Source organism: Geotrypetes seraphini, chromosome 14 (assembly GCF_902459505.1).
Source record: "Geotrypetes seraphini chromosome 14, aGeoSer1.1, whole genome shotgun sequence".
Lineage (NCBI taxonomy): Eukaryota > Metazoa > Chordata > Amphibia > Gymnophiona > Dermophiidae > Geotrypetes > Geotrypetes seraphini.
The window spans coordinates 75,593,026-75,612,804 of NC_047097.1; the positions used below are offsets into that span (position 1 = coordinate 75,593,026).

Here is a 19,779-nt window from a genome sequence, read left to right on the forward strand (position 1 = left end):
CAGTGCTGAGGTATATTCCAAGATATCTCATCGGTTTAGTCGTGGGTGCAATAGGTAACACCGCATGCCAGGGCTCCGCCCGGCCCCCGGCCAATAACAGTAGTTCCGATTTACTACAATTAACTTGTAAGCCCGATAATGCACCAAAAGCTCGTATCACCTCCAGAGCTCTGGGCAAATGCAAGGGGACCTGATCCACATAAAGTAAGATGTCATCAGCAAACAAGCTGATTTTACATTCCTGTCCCCGTACCATGATTCCCTGAATGGTCTCATCCTGCCGAATTTTCGCCGCAAGGGGTTCGATCACCAAAAGAAAGAGGAGCGGGGAAAGAGGGCACCCCTGTCTCGTACCTCTCTGTAGTCCGAAGTCTTCAGTTAAGCCCCCATTTATCATTAAGCGCGCCCTGGGGTTCTGGTATAGAGCGGATGCCCAGGCCAGAAATTCGCCCTGAAATCCACCCCGGCGCAGGACCCAGAAGAGATAATCCCAAGAAATGCTATCGAGGTTCTTGTTCTAATTAGTATCCAACAGTGTTTTCCTGGTCCATTTGAACTGGGCTTCTGTCTTCTCCCTGTGAATGTGGAGTTGTATGTTCTGGAATAAGCCTTCTTTATTTCTGCTTGGTTATTTGTTAAGACTGATTGTAAGAGGGAATGCACAGCTCACTTGTACTGATATAGAACAATAGAAATAGACGGCAGATAAGGGCCACGGCCCTTCTAGTCTGCCCACCCCAATGACCCTCCCCTACCTTTCTCTGTGAATAGATCCCACGTGTCTATCCCATTTGGCCTTAAAATCAGGCATGCTGCTGGCCTCAATAACCTGAAGTGGAAGACTATTCCAGCGATCAACCACCCTTTCAGTGAAAAAGAATTTCCTGGTGTCCCCGTGCAGTTTCCCGCCCCTGATTTTCCACGGATGCCCCCTTGTTGCCGCGGGACCCTTGAAAAAGAAGATATCTTATTCTGCCTCGATGCGGCCCGTGAGATACTTGAATGTCTCGATCATGTCACCCCTCTCTCTGCGTTCCTCGAGAGAGTATAGCTGCAACTTATCCAGCCGTTCCTCGTATGGGAGATCCTTGAGTCCTGAGACCATCCGGGTGGCCATTCTCTGGACTGACTCCAGTCTCAGCACATCCTTACAGTAATGCGGCCTCCAGAATTGCACACAGTATGGGGGCCTCACCATGGATCTATACAATGGCATAATGACTTCAGGCTTACGGCTGATGAAACTCCTGCATATGCAACCTATGATTTGCCTTGCCTTGGATGAAGCTTGCTGCACTTGATTGGCAGTCTTCATTTTCTCACTGACGATCACCCCTAAGTCTCGTTCTGCTTCAGTTCTTGTTAGGATCTCGCCATTAAGGGTGTAAGTCTTGCATGGATTTTGGCTGCCCAAGTGCATAACTTTGCATTTTTTGGCATTGAAGCTGAGTTGCCAGGACCTAGACCAGCGCTCCAGTAGGAGTAGGTCGTGCATCATGTTGTCAGACATTGAATTTATGTCTGTCGTGCTTTTGCCCACTACATTGCTTAGTTTGGCGTCATCGGCGAATAATGTTATTTTAGCTCGCAGCCCTTCTGCCAAATCTCTTATAAAGATGTTGAATAGGATCGGGCCCAGGACCGAGCCCTGCGGCACTCCACTGATTACCTCTGTCATTTCGGAGGGGGTGCCGTTCACCACTACCCTCTGAAGCCTACCTCCAAGCCAGTTCCCAACCCATTTTGTCAATGTGTCGCCCAATCCTATAGAACTCATCTTGCTCAGCAACCTGCGGTGTGGTACGCTATCGAATGCTTTACTGAAGTCCAGGTATATGATGTCCAGGGACTCCCCAACATCCAGCTTCCTCGTCACCCAGTCAAAGAAGCTGATCAGGTTGGATTGTCAGTTAGTGTCAGTCTCCACCTGCTGGCAGAGGAGCATAAACCCATCCGTTTCTATGCCTGTCTGAAGGGACTAAAAGAAAGAAAATTAGCAGGTACTGATATAATTTCTCCTTAGTATAGCTGAGGCCTCTGAAATCCACTCAGTTGTGTCCAGGTATGTAAGTGTAAGCTAATGGTGTACACCCAGTGATATGGGAAAAGGGTCATCCTTTAAAGGGAGCTCTCGGAGACTGAAGGAGATCATCCCCCATGGCTGTTTGCCCCTTCTTTTTTTTTTTTTTTTTTTTTTTAATTCTTTATTCATTTTTACATATTACAACAAGTGTATAAGAAAAATCATTCGAACTTATAAATATACACTTGATTAACTTTCATATATCATTAAAAATATAACTTTTCAGCCAATACCTATATTCTATAATATTTTGAATATTATGAACTATTCCTAGTATCTAAACAATTGATATCAAGTTAGAAAACCTTCTCAGCCCCTCCCTCCCCTTACAAAAGTTCCATTCCCAATACATCAAAAACAGTTAAATACTCTTATACATTATAGGATTTAATATGTATTACCCACCCACACCCCTCCATGTCAAATATCTTACTTTGGGAAAACGTTATTACTCATTACAAAAATCTGTTAATGGTCCCCAAATCTTCTGAAATTTACCAAAATATCCTCTTTGCCCCTTCTAGAGGGAGCAGCTAGTGGGAATGATATTGCAAGTGCTCGAGGCATTCCCTGTTATGGAGCCTGTAGCAGAGGAGTTTTGGACTCAGAGCTCCTACCACCATCATTCTCGCATAGATCCTTCTTCGTCATCCTCATAATCTCTGAAACCCTACACACTCCAACATATTCACAGAGCTCTAGGGTGGTCCTAGATTCATTACAAACTCGTACTTCATATTGGACTAATAGGAAAAGTAGCCAAAGCTTTCTAGATTATATTGGTCCCTCTCTTCAGATGAAAAAGAGACCAGTATGATCTTGAAACTTGTTCATCTGTGTCTTCAGTGAGTAGATAATATTCATGCCTTCTTTAAGTATGTGCATACACATAGAGATCGGGCTGATAGGAATGTGTATCTGTTGATATGCTTCAGGCGTGGTACACAGGTTACTTTTGTTTAATGATTTGCTTTTCACTTGTAATTCTTTTCCAGATGTGGAGGAACTGAGAGTTGCTCTGGACTTGCTGTGTAGAGCCATCAAAGAGAGTGACTTAGAGACTCAGAGTAAACAGTTCTCAGAGCAACTGCTCAATCTGACTCTGACATTTCTAAACAAGCAAATTCAGCGGCTGTGCAGCTATACTGATGGTAAGATTTCTGGAGAGGATAAGTGCCAAACAATATCAAGTTTCAGGTTTAATATATTTGATATACCGCCTAAAATGAATACATTTATGCAAATGTTTCAGGCATAATAACACATAAAAAATAATAAAACAAAAAGGGGAGGACAGACAACAATAACTCACTAATAAGTATCATTGGGTGACAAAAGGAATGGTGGTAAAAGGATACATCATATAATTTCAAGGATGGGGGAAGGAACAAAACAAAAGGGTGGGAAGGAAACCTTAAGGAAAAAAATAAAAGGGGAGGCTGCGAAAAGCCTGGCAAGAATGAATCACAGATTAAAGAAATGCTTTATTTTTTTAATCTTTATTCGTTTTCATATCTTACAACAAGTGTGTAATATTCAATCAAAAATAAATTTTACAAATCACTTGACATTCTTACTTATAATCATCAAAGCATAAAAGAATCCCTCCCCATCCATCCCACCCATTAATAATAAATAATAAATGCTTTAGATATTAAATGCATCTTGGAACAGGAAAGTTTTGAGGCCTGATTTGAATTGTGAGATACAGTGTTCTTGCAAGCTGAAATCTGTATTCAGGCTTTCAGGGAGAGTCCAAACTCTCCTAGTTAGAACAGTTGCAAGAGATGTGTAGCACCATGGACATAAACCACAGTATCTACAAAAGCACATAAGATTTGCCATACTGGGATAAACCGAAGGTCTATCAAGCCCAGTATCCTGTTTCCAATAGTGGCTAACTCAGGTCACAAGAATATTCCAAGGAGTAAATTAGATTTTATGATGATTATCCTTGGAATAAGCAGTAGGTAAGTACCCATACTATACACGATAAACTGGGAGTCACACTAAATCAGAAGGGAATCTCTTCACAGGAACCTAACAACAATAAGGTATGGAAGGCTATGTATGTTAATGCACACAGTTTGGGCAACAAAATTTTGAAATTGGAGACTGAAATAAGGAACGCAGACCTAGACGTGGTGGCAGTATCCGAGTCCTGGTTCACGGACTCGCACGGGTGGGATATGGTTATACCGGGCTACAACCTGCTTCGTCGTGACAGAGAGGGCAAGTTAGGAGGAGGGGTAGCACTGTACACTAAAGAAAACATCAAAACTACCAGAATCACAGATGTTAGATACTCCGGAGAATCCCTCTGGGTGAACCTGGCCAGAGGGAACGAAAAATGCCTATACCTTAGTGTGGTATATAGACCTCCAAGACAGCAGGAAGACAAAGACATAGAACTGATCGAAGATATAGAAAACATCAGTTTGCATGGGGACACAGTTCTGCTAGGGGACTTCAACATGCCCGATGCAGATTGGAACACACTCTCTGCGACTGCCTGTGGCAGCAGAAGAATATTAACCTCCATAAAGGGCGCACGAATCAAACAAATGGTACTGGAGCCCACTAGAAACCAGGCAATACTGGATCTGGTACTCACCAATGGAGACAGCGTCTCAGAAGTATCAGTAGGTGACACACTGGCCTCCAGCGACCATAATGTGGTATGGCTTAACCTCAAGAGAGGTTTCTCTAGATCAAACACAGCGACGAGAGTTCTCAGCTTTAGAGGCACAGACTTCAAACGCATGGGAGATTTTGTTCATCGGAAGCTGCAAAACCAAGCACAAACTGACAACGTGGAGACTATGTGGTCAACTCTGAAATCCACCCTCCATGAAGCAACAAATCGCTATATAAAAACAGTTAGCAAAAGTCGGAGAAACAAAAGACCCCAGTGGTTCAGCACTGAAATTTCGGACCTCGTTAAAGAGAAGAAAAAAGCATTTATTGCCTACAAACATCTAGGAAAGCAGGAGGCAAAAGATGACTATCTCAACAAGTCTAAAGTTGTCAAAAAGGCAGTCAGAGTGGCCAAGCTACGATTAGAGGAGAATCTAGCACGAAACATTAAGAAAGGGGATAAATCCTAGTGACAGGAAAAGAAACAAGGATGGGATAGAACGACTCAGGCAATCGGACGGGAATTATGCAGAATCGGATTCCACTAAGGCCGAACTACTAAATAAATACTTCTAAATGAACTACTAAATGAATGTCTTCACCTGTGAGGCGCCGGGATCCGGTCCACAGTTACAGACAAGGGAAAGCCAGAAAGACCCGTTTCAAGACTTCAAGTTTACATCTAGTAGCGCCTACTGCGAACTTTCAAGACTCAAAGTGAACAAAGCCATGGGACCAGACAACTTACACCCCAGGGTGCTCAGAGAGTTGAGTGAAGTCTTGGCGGAACCATTATCAGTGCTCTTCAATCTTTCCCTAAGCACGGGAAGAGTCCCCTTGGAATGAAAAACAGCTAACGTTATTCCACTCCACAAAAAGGGCTGCAGGACAGAGACGGCGAATTACAGACCGGTGAGTCTCACATCCATAGTGAGCAAACTCATGGAAACTGATCAAACAGAAACTTGATACAATCCTGGATGAGGAAGATCTACGTGATCCACATCAACACGGATTTACCAAGGGCAGGTCCTGCCAATCAAATCTGATTAGCTTCTTCGACTGGGTAACAAGGCAACTAGATGCCGGGGAGTCCCTAGACTTAGTGTATTTGGACTTCAGCAAAGCCTTTGATAGCGTCCCACACCGCAGATTGTTGAACAAGCTGAAATCGCTGGGATTAGGGTAAACTAACTGCATGGGTTAAGGATTGGCTGAGCGGTAGACTTCAGAGGGTGATAGTAAATGGTACCCCATCCAAAACATCGGATGTGACCAGCGGAGTGCCACAAGGCTTGGTCTTGGGCCCAATCCTATTCAACATATTCATAAGTGATATAACCCAAGGGCTTAGAGGAAAAATATCATTGATCGCCGACGCCACCAAACTGTGAAACATAGTAGGTAAAAGCACTTTGCCTGACAGTATGACGCAGGACCTACTACTATTGGAACAATGGTCATCTACTTGGCAGCTCAACTTCAATGCTAAAAAATGTAAAGTGATGCACTTGGGTAAAAGAAATCTGTGTAGAACTTACACGCTAAATGGTGAGACCACGGCAGAACGGGATTTAGGAGTAATCATTAGTGATGACATGAAAACTACCAATCAAGTGGAAAAGGCTTCCTCCAAGGCAAGGCAAATGATGGGTTGTATCTGTAGAGGTTTTGTCAGTAGGAAGTCAGAAGTCATAATGCCACTGTACAGATCCATGGTGAGACCTCATTTGGAATATTGTGTTCAATTCTGGAGACCACATTACCGGAAAGATGTGCTGAGAATTGAGTCGGTACAGCGGATGGCCACCAGGATAGTCTCGGGGCTCAAGGATCTCCCGTATGAAGTAAGGCTGAATAAATTGCATGATTGAGACATTTAAATATATCACGGGCCATATCGAGGTGGAAGAGGATATCTTCCGTCTTATAGGACCCTCATCCATCAGAGGACATCCGCTGAAAATCAGGGGAGGGAAATTTCATGGTGACTCCAGAAAGTATTTCTTCACCGAAAGGGTGGTCGATCATTGGAACGAACTCCCACTGCAGGTGATTGAGGTAAACAGCGTGGCAGATTTTAAAAATAAATGGGATATTCACGTGGGATCTCTAATGATGTAAAGGAGGGGGTGGGTTGGCAAAATCAGGGCGAAGGGTCACTGGAGTGGGCAGATTTGATGGGCTGTGGCCCTTTTCTGCCTTCATTTTTCTATGTTTCTAGATTTCCCCAAGCCATCTCAATAATGACGTATAGACTTTTGTTTTAGGAAATTAATCAGACCTTTTTTAAACCCTGCTATGCTAACTGTTTTCACCACATTCTGTGGCAATGAATTCCACAATTTAATTACATGTTGAGTGAAGAAATATTTTTTCTGGTTTGTTTAAAATCCACCACTTAGTAGCTTCATCACATATCCCCTAGTCTTAGTATTTTTGGAAAGAGTAAACAAGTGTTTCACATCTACACTTTCCATTCCACTCAACATTTTGTAGACCTCTATCATATCTCCCCTGAGCCATCTCTTCTCCTAGTGAAGGGTCCTAGCCGCTTTAGCCTTTCCTCAAAAGAAGCTAAAAGGATCAGTTGCAAAGGTTAGGACTGTAAACTAGGCATGGATATTATTTAAAAATACCATGGTGGAAGCCCAGACTAGATGTATTCCGTGGAAAGAAGAGAAAACGTGGTTAAAGGTGAAGTGAAAGAGACTATTAGAGCCAAAGAAACATCTTTCAAAGAATGGAAAAAGGATCCAATTTAAGAAAATAAGAAGAGACCCAAGCACTGGCAAGTTAAAATTCAATATATTCTTGAATGCCTTTACTAAATATTTTTGTATATTTCTTTTTATAATTTTTAGTTAGATTAAAAATTATAAAAAGAAATATACAAAAATATTTAGTAAAGGCATTCAAGAATATATTAGATATTTTTAAACAACGAGTGACTTATTCTTACGAAAGTTAAAATTCAAAGCATTGATAAGACAGCTAAGAAAGAATAGGAAGAGAAACTTGCAAAAGAGGCAAAAATTTTAACAATTTTTATCCCAGGACAAGCAGGCAGCATATTCTCGACATGTGGGTGACGTCATCCATGGAGCCCTGTTGCGGACAGTTTTTCAAGCAAACTTGATTGAAGATCTCAAGTTTGCTAGTACTGCCCAAGCATGCATGCCTTCCTGCTCCACTAGAGGGCGCACCCCCTCCTCGTGGTCTTCAGTTCTTAGTTTTCCACGGAGCCAGAAAGTCCAGTCTCTCTTCTCTGCGATTTCTAAGTGCCTTTCTAGCACCGTGGCTTTCTTGTTTTCCTACGGGAGTCGCACGTTGTTCCTACGGGAGTTGCATGTTGTTAATTGCTTTCTTTTGTTTAATTTTCTTTTTTTGTTTTTCGGTTCGGCGACAAGGGGCTCCCGGTTCGCCGTGGCTGCTTGGCCTCTAGTGACTGTGGCCATCTAACCTTATGTCCCGGCCTCTCACCGGGTTTAAGAAGTGCTCTCAGTGTGGTTGGGTTATCTCCATCACTGACCCGCACCGCTGGTGTATCCTGTGCCTGGGTGCTGATCACCCGATGGATTCCTGTCCTCGCTGCGCCAAGCTTAAACCTTGGGCTCTTCGGCGGCGTAGGGCCAGGATTGCGGAGCTTTTCGCCAAGGAAGCCGCTCCTGCTTCGACCCCGGTCTCGGCCTCGACCTCGGCTTCAGCCTCGGTCTCGACGTCGGCCTCGAAAACCTCGACCCCGGGCAAGTCTCCCTCGACCTCAAAGGCCTCAGGGACCTCGACCTTGAAGACTTCGGCTCCGGGTAAGTCCCCTCTTCCTCCTTCAGGTTCAGCTCCGCTACCAAAGAAGCCTTCCTCGGAGTCTCTGGCCATCCAGGCGGTGAGTGTAGTCCTGCCGGCCTTGACGAGACCATCCTCTAAACCCTCCAAGCGTGCTTCCACCACACGGGAATACTCATCCTCAAGGTCGCCCTTGGTGGAACGCACTGCTGCACCTACCTGGCCGAATATGGTCACGTTGCCGATGTTTGAGGAGGTGCTGAAGGCTATCATCTCCTCGGAGTTGGCGAAGCTTGCTCCGGCCTTGACCTCGTGAGCGGTGGACCAGCCTGAGTGTCTCGTCGGATTCCTCGCCTCTTCCATCGAGGCACGTTTCTCCCTCGAGCCGGCCTCGGTCAAGGCGCCTTGCGAAATGTCCGCTGGACTCCCCCCCCCCCCCCGAGAAGGGGCAGGTCCCCGGGTCCATTAAGACCTCGGACCTCACTCTGTCCAACCCGAGTTTGTTGAGGTCGCCGGTCCGGTTGGACTCCCCGATCCGGGAGGAGCCTACCTCGGGTGACCCGGCCTCAGGTTCCCGAGGCTTGTCTTCGGGCCGGGGTTCTCCAGGACGCCATCCTCGGACCTCGACGGTCCTTGCCTCGCGATCCTCCCCTCCGGGGACTTCGAAGCACAAGCTCTCATCGACGCCTCCTTGTTCTTTCAGCGGGGCTTCCTCGTCGTCCATGCTGGTGGAGGCTTCCCCCTCCTTTTCGGCTGCCCTGCGGTCTCGTTCCACCACTCCCCCTGGGGAGCCCTCTGAGAGCAGGCCCTCTTCCTTCACTAGATTTGTGCAGGATATGGGGAAGGCCTTGCACCTGGACCTTCAGTCCGATTCCAGGTATACCAAGGAATTCTTGGAGGAGATGGAGCTCCCTTACCCTCCTAGTTTAACCTATCCCAATTTTTCCAATTTTTCAAAATAAGCTGTATGGCAACTCCCGTCATGATGAAAAGTAGTCTGTTGAAAACAGGAAGTCCACCTGAAAACACAAGAACTCTAGACTATATTGATTATTAAGATTTTTCCATTCAGGGAACCCTGCCTGAATGGCCTGCTTCAGTTGCAACCATCTATAACTTTGTGATTTATTAAGACCAAATTTATGTTGCAACTGTGAAAAATCAAGCAGTTTACCATTAGAAATAACATCGTCCAAAGTTCTTATACCTGCCATAACCCAATACTTCCAGATGACCTTAAATCCGCCTATTTGAATCTTGGAGTTAAGCCATATAGTTTGATATCTGGATTTATGAATAAAAAACCAAGAACTGGTCTTAGAGACATTTGGAGCATTGAGATTAAGCATCAAATTGCTGCATCTCAATGGCCACGAATTTGGTCTTGGAGGATGAGTTGTACAATGTCAGCATCTATGAGACAAACTTGTTTTTTTCTGTTGCACCAAGCTTTCTGGACCCCTGTTCATTTACAAAAATTAGATAGCTCTAAGTCTAATAGATGTTGGCATTGTCATCTCGAAGCGGGGACTTTAGATCATTTATTGTTCTATTGTCCATTCATTTTTTTCTTTTTGGAAATCGATTTGGGGCCAATAAATTGTTTGTTGGAAAATCCTGTAGCTCTATCCTATGATACTATATTATTTGGAATGTCAATGAGGCAGAAAAGTCAAATTTCTGCAAAGAATAATAAGCTATTACTTATTATGACAGGAGTTACCATTCAGCAGATTACATTTAATTGGAATAGATTAAATTATAGTTTTTGGTGAAATTCATTGTCATATATACAAGATGGAAAGAATGTTAGCCTTGCTTAAAGGTAATTTTAATAACTTTCAGGAGGTTTGGAGGCCATTAATAGAATATTAAAATGAGTAGTTATTGGACTATCATTTTTCCCTAATAGGTTTAATTGCAAAGTATGGGGGGTGGGATTTCTGATTTGATACTAAATGATTAGATTAATAGGACAGAATATATAATATATTATATGATATATGTACTACATATGAATTAGTAGGATTGGGAGGGAGGGTTTAAATATTATGATTTAAGTTAAATTGATAGAGAATCAAGTGATATTGTTTAAGTTTAAATGTTATTTTATGATACACTTGTTGTAAGATGTAAAATGAATAAAGAAATTAAAGAAAAGAAAAGTAGTCTATTGTTATATGGCGTTATTGGATTTTTGGCCCTCAATAACGTACCAAACAGCACTGCGTCATACGTCAATGCCAATGGAACTTCCAGTATTCTATTTATTTGATCCCAAATGGATCGCCAAAATTTAAGTATGCTAAGAATTATTAAAAAAGGAATGGTTAACAAGACTAAGAATGTTATAATATCCCTGTATCGCTCCATGGTGGGACCTCATCTTGAGTATTGCGTTCAATTCTGATGTCCTTATTTCAAGAAAGATATAGTGGGCTAGAAAAGATTCAAAGAAAAGCGATGAAGATGATAAAGGGGATGGAACTCCTCTCGTATGAGGAAAGACTAAAAAGATTAGGTCTTTTCAGCTTGGAAAAGAGACGGCTGAGGGGAGAGATGATTGAAGTCTGCAAAATCCTGAGTGGAGTAGAATGGGTACAAGTGGATCGCTTGTTCACTCTTTCCAAAAATACTAGGACTAGGGGACATGCAATGAAGCTACTAACTGGAGAAAATATTTCTTCACACAACATGTAATTAAAGTCTGGAATTTGTTGCTGTAGAATGTGGTGAAATCAGTTAGCTTAGTGGGGTTTAAAAAAAACACGGATAATGTCAAGTTTCAAGTTTAATAATGTTTTTGATTAATCGCTTAATCATATTTTAAAGTGATGAACATAGTAATAAAATCACAATATTAAGGGAGTAATACACTACTTAACAAAAAAATTAAGTCCAAAAAGGACTATTAACAAACTTAACAAACAAGTAAATATAGGGAAAAGGGGAGTGAACTACAAAATGTTTAAAAGAGCAGAACAATCAAGGAAAGAACATAAGGCAGGGGATATAAATATTCCATAATCTTAATCAACAAACAGAGTAAATCAAAAGAGAATTCCATAGACCATTATTGAGAAGGCTTGGGGAAATCCACTGCTTATTCCTAGGATAAGCAGCATAAAATCTGTTTTACTTCTTGAGACCTGGGTTGGCCACTGTTTGGAAACAGGATGTTGGGGCTTGATGGACCATCGGTCTGTCCCAGTATGGCAATTCTTATGTTATGTCTGGCCTCAGGGCTGTGGCTGCAACAATTAGACTAGGACCAATAGTTGAATTGATTTATATTTAACTCTTCATCTTTCTAGCTTGTGAAGGAAGATTAATTGTGTCAGAATCCAATTCTATAGAAATGTAAAGGAGAAAAGAGGAGCTATGAGGCCAAATAAATGTTAAAGATCTCAGAAGACTGTGTGCTAATGGTGTAAGTTATTCCTTCTGCTTTTTTGGTGTAATATGCTTTTGTTGTCCTTGCAGAGTTTGATGAGAACTTGCAGATCTGCATGGATATCCTGACCAGTTATATCAGTGTCCTGCGATCCTTTATGAAGAGACTTCCTCAGAAAAAGCAGGGCATTGATTCAGAGGAAGTGGTGCCCAGAAAAGCACATAATCATCTCTGGGAGACTTTAACCGCACAGGTCAGTGACTCGTTCATGGGGTAAGTCACAAAACATAGCAAGGTGTCTTTAAAAGATATCACCAAAACAGGGAATGTGAGGCTGCAGTGGAGAACAAAGTAGACTAGCTTTATTGCTGCTTAAAGCAAATACCACATTAATCCAAAACACTAGTATAAAACACAAATGAAAAGCATGATGCTGTATAAATCTGGAACCAGAACAATCATAACTGAGATAAAATGAAGCACTTTTTTCTCCCCAATGCAATCATTATTAAATGCAACAACTTAGTTGAACAGTTTGAATAATACCCCTTCCATCATTATTAATTGAAAAAATTATATACTGTCTAAAAACTAAATGGTTTACAGCAAAAAATACATACATAAAATAGACATGACAAAATAAAATGTTAATCTTCACTCTTAAACTCTTCTACTCCAGAATAAACCAAATACATCACAGGAATGCTGTAACAAACAGCAGAGTCATAACCCCTTGTAATAAAACCCAGCAGATGTAAAATCAGAGAAAACAAGTAATAATGTCTGCACCTCTGAAATTTTCCCTGGGAGGGTATTTACAACGTCATCCATAGTATGGGGAGGGGCTAAAATCCATATGAATTATCTCTGCATGTGGACTTTGTTGGGCTCAGGCTAGAGAATTGCGCGGGGACAGAAATCTCACCCATCCCCACACGTCTCCGCCGAAATCCCACCCGTCCCCGTGAGGAATCCCTCCGTCCCCGCGAGGAATCCCCTCCGTCCCCACCCATCCCCGCGAGGAATCCCCTCCGTCCCCATAAACTTCAGAAATAGTTATTTCTTTTAATTATGCTACTGAATTAAGTTTCAAGTTTCAAGTTTATTAAATTTTTACTATACCGACCATCAACGAGTATCTAGCCGGTTTACAAGTTAAAAATAGTACAATAAATAATATAATTAAAAAGGAAAAAAAGAAAGGGGGAATGTGAACATTTAGACTTTAACTAGACATATTGGAGAGTGAAGGCAGAGAAGAATGAGATAGAAGGGGAAAAAATACATTATGCAAACAAAAAAAAAAAAAATGGAAATAGGGAAGGATGAAACATGAGGAAAGGGATCGCTTCTTAAAAGCGGTTGAGGTATTGAATAAAAAGTTATATTTGGGAATAGGAGAAAGCGTCTTGGAATAAGAAAGTTTTTAATTTAGCCTTAAATTTATCAAGTGATGTCTCGTGACGAATATGAGATGGCAATGAGTTCCATAGGGTAGGAGCGACTACCGAAAAGTTGCTCTTTCTCGTATAAAAGAAATCTTTGATTGTGGGAATAGATAGCAGGTTTTGATCAGCTGATCTAAGGGTCCGAGATGAACAGTAGGGGATTAGAAGTTTATCTAAAAAAGAAGGTTGGTGGGAGAATCTGATTTTAAAGAGTAGCATAATTGTTTTATATGTGATACGATGGGTTATAGGTAACCAATGAGCTTCTTTCAGGAGAGGTGTAACATGGTCATATTTTCCCAATTTGTAAATAAGTTTTATGGCAGTATTTTGTATGAGTTGGAGTTGTCGTAGTTCTTTTTGAGGGAGTCCATTGTAAAGAGAGTTACAATAATCAAGGTGAGAGATGACAAGTGAATGAATTAGAGTTGTGATAGCAGTAGTGTCGAGGATAGATGATAGAGAACGTATAAGCCTTAGTTTGTAGAAACAAATTTTTACGACTGAGCTAATCTGATCATGAAAGGTAAGATCCTTATCTAGGATAACCCCTAGTAGTTTTATTTTGGTTTCCATTTTTACTGGATGACTTTTGATAAGAATCTTTTCATGAATAATATCATTCTTTATCCCAGGACAAGCAGGCAGCATATTCTTGACTGATGGGTGACGGCACCGACGGAGCCCTGGTACGGACAATTTTAGAGTGATTGCACTCTAAGAACTTTAGAAAGTTCTAGCTAGGCCGCACCGCGCGTGCGCGAGTGCCTTCCCGCCCAACAGAGGCGCGCGGTCCCTAGTTTTCTTAGGCTGCTTGACTTATTGATGTTTAAGGAGAGTTTGTTTTCATACAGCCAATCACTTATTTCGTCTAGTTTTTTATTGATTGTTTGAATTTCTGAAGGGTTAGAGGTATCTACAGGGTGAAGTAATTGAATATCGTCCGCATATGCATAAGCTGTAAATCCTATTGACTGGGCAAGAGTAAGGAGGCTCGTCTTCTTTTCCTGCCTACAGCATGAACATGTAGCCAACTGGAAGTCTTCTCCCGACGTCAGAGCTGACGTCGGAGGAAAGGCTTTGTGTCAATCACGTGCAGGGCCTATTTGGAAATACTGAGCGCCCATGAGCTTGTGTCCTGAAAACTTTCTTTGCACGGCGGATCTGTTTGGTCTCCACAAACCACAGAACTTAGGATTTTTCCTCCAAAGTTTTTTTTATTTCTTGCAGTGATTTTTTGCTCCGATTCACCCACCATGCCTGTCCCTGGCATCTGGCACCGTCTGGCTTCTCCGCTGCTGCCCTTCCTGAAATTTTGGGTGGCATGCCAGTTCCAAGGGGAAAGGGGCATCTACATCCAGGACCACGGCTTCTGCCAGCCCGTCTCCATCACCCTGTGCATGGACATCGCCTACAACCAGACCATCATGGCCCTATATATTGAGCATTTTTCCATAACTGGCATCATCAAAATAAAGCAGTAAAAGCCCAAACAAACCAAGTATGGTTGGGTTTCAGGCTAGAAAATTCTCTAGTGCCTTTCCAGTTACGGTTACCTGGTAATTAACTGGAACTGCTGGGCCATAAGAACAAGGAGGACGCCGGCCTGGAGGTGCACCAGTTCTACCCGCTGGTGAAGGTGCACTGCTCATCAGAGCTCAAGTTTTTCCTCTGCTCCATGTACGCCCTGGTGTGCATGGTGCAGGAGCAGGCCACCCCGCCGTGCTGGTCCATCTGCGAATGGGTGCGATAGGGATGAACACATTCGGCTTCCAGTGGGCAGAACCATTCAGAAGACCGGGGGGGATGGTAGGCGATGCTCTCCACCAAAGAACTCCCACACTTTCTATTGCCAATCACTGCCCACCACAGAGACCAAGTCACACACATTTGACTGCCTTCACCCTTTAAGCACCCCTCTTCACCTTGTGGTCTACCATCTCACCCTGTGGTTTACCATCTCTTCCCAGCCTGCCATCCAACACAGCCGCTTTAATCTCAATCCCTCCCCCCCATCCTACCTTCTTACTCATGCCTGAAATCACCCGCCGTTTTTCTTCTCCAGCACCCCACCCCCTCCAACACCACTTCTCGCCTTGGCTCTCCCTCTGCCCTGCCGGAGAAACAGCAGAAAAGGCATCAGAGGGAGCGAGAGACTGGAGAAAGACAGTTGTGTGGAACAGGTTGGAAGAATTGGGGGGGGGGGGGTTGTTGAACTGCTGGTGGGACAGAGGCTGAGGGTTTGGATTTGAGAGAGAGGGGGAGATACCCAAATGGGGAGTGAGCTATTGCCTGTTTGCCTCTCACCGTCCATACCGATAGTCCTTATGTTGAGATCTGCGTGGAGGAAGAACTCAGAACCCATCCTTGAAAAGCTTTTAAGGAGAGCTTCTAACTCACCCTTTCCCCCAACGCAGTTTGCCATAAGTTTTACATCTTTCTAGTAAAAGGCGTCTCCACCACCGCTCTCCTGCTCCACAGAGCGCCAAGTACGCCATCTCCGACCAGCCTTTCTACTGCTCACTTGTGCTCAAGTTTCCCGTTTACCTCAACTACTGGTTCTTGGAGGAGCAGGACTGCATGGCCCTCCATGAGGCTGCCAGAAGCGACAGTTACATGTTCTTCACCCAGGAAAAGATCTGCCCGCTATCCTGCACTTGACTGAGGTGGAGCCTTCTCTCCGACGTCTGCTCTGATGTCGGGGGTTAGACTTCCGGTCAGCTACGTGTGCGAGCAGGTAGGAAAAGAAGAGGAGCCTCTCGCTGCCTCCAACCCCACGGGATCCCCGAAACTACGAGGGGCATCCCCACGGGATCCCCATGACCCGAGGGGACGACCCCACGAGATCCCCGTGACCCGAGGGGGTGTCCCCACAGGATGCCCGCGACCCGAGGGGGGAACCCGCGGGTCCTGCTGGATTCCCGTCGTCCCCATTCCCGTGCAGCTCTCTAGCTCAGGCTTATTAAATCCAGTTATAATTGGGGATGTCTGAATCAAAATATTGGCGCCCTGAGTTCTCCAACCTGGCCTTTCCATTCTGTGTCTACCATTATAGTGTGGATTTGCAGATCTTCCATATTTAGGTGTATCGTCTCCTAATAATTAGTACTTCAGAGTATGTGTATTCTCCCCTGAATAATCTGGTGTACACATTACAATATGAGGCTCCTTCTGTGGTTTTTCCCAGCCAGTGTTGTGAATATAAATATTATTGCTTGGGGATAAAGGTGAGCTAGTTGACGTAGTTTATCTAGATTTTTAGAAAGCTTTTGACAAAGTTCCTCATGAGAGACTTGGGATAGGAATTGGTTAGTGGACAGAAAACAAAGGGTAGGCTTAAATGGCCATTTTTCTCTATGGAGGAGGGTAAATAATACAGAGCTGCAGGGATCTGTACTAGAACTAGTGTTGTTTAAAATAGTATCTCAGGGAAGCATATGTTAATGGTTGAGGCTTCCTGTATGGTCTCTCCCAAGTAGTTAATTCGACCATTTGGTGGTATATCAAAAGATGAAATACATGAGAGGGGAGCCCAGTAGTGCTTGAGACTCCCACTGTATTCCCTCCCAGGGAAAATTTCAGGGGTGCAGACATTATTACTTGAATCTTCCTGGACTGTTTTCCATGGGAGACTCCCTGTTTTCAGCAGACCTTAATGCAAATATTTTGACAGATTTTTTAATTTTTGCTGGAGTTTTATGACTTACTCTCTCTCTCTCTCTTTTTTTTTTTTTTTAGCAAGTTGTTGCTGATGCTATTTTGAAGAATGAAATTTTAGAGGTTCAGACGTTTTTCCGATTGAATCGCAACATGACATATAGTTTGGCTGAGCTGATGCAGGTGTGCTTGAACCTGGTGTATGATTGTCTTCTGAGAAACGATATCCAGGAAGCATCCAACCTGTTAAAGAACCTGGTGAGTGCTGAATGATTAAAGCCCCTCTCATATCCTCTATCATGGAACATCTTTTTGCTTCCTCCTTATTGCTACTTAGAACTGGAGACCTTCTCAAAGCTATTGCTTTATTGGACATGAGGTCTCTCCCTTGCTTGGTGGTCAGTAGAAATACTGGGAATTTTTCTCTTTTTTGTAAAGGAAGAAAGGATAGGGCTGAAAAAGAGAAAGCTTCTCTGCAGTGCCATGCATGAAGAAATGTCTGTTTCTGCCTCCTAGGGCTTCTCTGTGAAAGAACAATTGCACAAGATATGCATATACACCTCTGATAAAAGGATCCGTGATCTTCTGGTAAGTAGAGGCTCAGACTTTCCTAACATGAATTGGGTGATAAGCGCCTATCTTCGCGTGATTCTAGGTTTTCAGGCTATCCCTAATGAACATGCATGAAAGAGATTTACATGGATCCTACAGTCTGTTCTCGTAATTCACAGTAGTATGGTTCCCGAAAAAGTTTGCAAACTGCAAATAATGAAATAATTCATCTAAGAAAATAGAGGTTAGGTTCCAGCAATACCTTTTGTGTCTCAAAACTGTGTAAAGTGAAAATGGATGCTATAGGAAAAATAATTAGGTTCCTGCAAAGGGGCAGCATATGACAGAAACCACAGTAGAACATTTAGACCCTGATTCTAAAAATGGCCATTTAACGGACCAATCAGAATGCATGTTTAAAAAAAAAAAATTGATGGCTCAAAGGACGCCTACAATGTAGGTGGTGTTCGAGTATGTACGAAGAATTCTTGACATGCTTATATAATAATAATAATAACTTTATTTTTCTATACCGCCATAGTCAAACTGACTTCTAGGCGGTTCACATAGAAAGAAGTCTGGACAATCAGCGAATTGCAAAATGCAAGAAGAAGGATGTTACATAGTAAATTGGAAAAGGATGAATATATGAGAGAAGAAAGATGTTACATAATACATTGGGGTAGAAAGGGGAAAGAATACCTGAGAGAGGTCATCTGATTAGGCAAGGAATTTGTCAAATAGAGCAGTTTTAATTGATTTTCGGAATGTGTTGTAGGTTTGCCTGGCTTTATTTATGTGGTTTCCCAGCCAAGATTGCTGTCTGTTTGCTTGGAACATGAAGGTTCTGTCTAGGAAGGATTTGTATTTGCAGCCTGTGATCTTTGGGTATGCAAAGATGTTTTTGTTTCTGGTTGTTCGTGTGGGGTTGTGTAGAGTGAAGTGAGTTTGCAGGTAGGAAGGTGCAAGGCCCCAGACTTGTTTGTAGCAGATACAAGTGAATTTGAACAGTATTCGTGCCTCCACAGGCAGCCAGTGTAATTTCTTGTAATAGGGGCTAATGTGGTCTTTTTTTCTCAGTCCGAAGATCAAGCGAACTGCAGTGTTATGGATGCCTAAGGCTGGCGTAGGCATGGTTTATGCCAGAAGTGGCCCTAGGCATCAGTAGGTGTGCCTAGGCGCTTCTTGTAGGCGTGAGTCAGATGCCTAGAATGTTGACCTACATTTAAGGCATCTGTAGAAGAAAACAGATGCGATTCTGGAAGTGACACCTACTGGTGATTGATGCGTGCTAGGTACCTACTGCAGCAGGCGCTGTTTACAGAATCAGCCCTTAGAGTGTTGCAAACATATTTTTGTATTTGCAGTACTTCTTATAGAAGTAACATTCTTAAAATAATTGCACAGAAAAGTGCGGCAAAAAAAAAAAATTACTGTATAGTATTGCACAGTAAACAATTTGTCTGCTCATCAACCAGTGTAATGCACTATGGTTTTTTCACCATTAGAAGTAAATGAAAAAATTGCACACAACCGTGCTGAAAAATAAATGTACTGTACAGTATTACACAACCAGAGTAAGCTTTTACAAAGCCATGCTAGCGATTCTCTTGTGACAAATGCACCAAACCCATAGGAACTGGTTCATTAGCAGTGCTGAGACACGCTATTGAGCTTTCTAAAAGGGGCCCTTACTGTGCTCACCGTTAGGACAAAACGGTTCAGAAGTATTGTAGGATGCTGTAGTGCAGACTGGGAAACCGATCTATCAAGAGATGGCACACTACCATGTTGGGGTTTATGAAGCTGTTAAAAACCCACTGAAAAGTAGCGTGTTTGTATTCAGGATGTTTTTCAGTATCATCATTGGATTTTTTGGGGGGATCTCATGGAGACTGTCCCAGATTGGTTATATTTGCATTTGTCTCATCTTATAAGTATAAAATTGCCCAGAAAATATAAAGAAAATAGAATTTTGCTTGATACTTGGAGAACTTTACGTTATGTTAGTAATCTATCACCAAATCCAATTTCTAAATCATTAAATCAATCCATTTGGCTAAACTCCAAGATTATGCTGGGAGGAGAGAAGCTGATATGCACGGACGGGGAGAGGGACCTTGGGGTGATAGTGTCCGAAGATCTAAAGGCGAAAAAACAGTGTGACAAGGCAGTGGCTGCTGCCAGAAGGATTCTGGGCTGTATAAAGAGAGGCGTAGTCAGTA

The 19,779-nt window shown here is 42.9% G+C and overlaps 1 protein-coding gene across 6 annotated transcripts in view; it reads left to right on the forward strand.

Annotated features, from left to right (window-relative positions):
* SPG11 (SPG11 vesicle trafficking associated, spatacsin) overlaps positions 1–19,779 on the forward strand; it is a 189,669-nt gene that overhangs the window by 40,173 nt on the left and 129,717 nt on the right. For all 6 annotated transcript variants that reach the window (XR_004536914.1, XM_033919780.1, XM_033919779.1 and 3 more), the window contains 4 exons: positions 3,079–3,234; positions 11,987–12,150; positions 17,084–17,260; positions 17,519–17,590. Coding sequence is in view for 5 of the 6 variants with exons in the window: in XM_033919780.1 (XP_033775671.1) it covers positions 3,079–3,234; positions 11,987–12,150; positions 17,084–17,260; positions 17,519–17,590 (569 nt within the window). In the remaining variant the exon portion in view is untranslated. The remainder of the gene's footprint in view (positions 1–3,078; positions 3,235–11,986; positions 12,151–17,083; positions 17,261–17,518; positions 17,591–19,779) is intronic.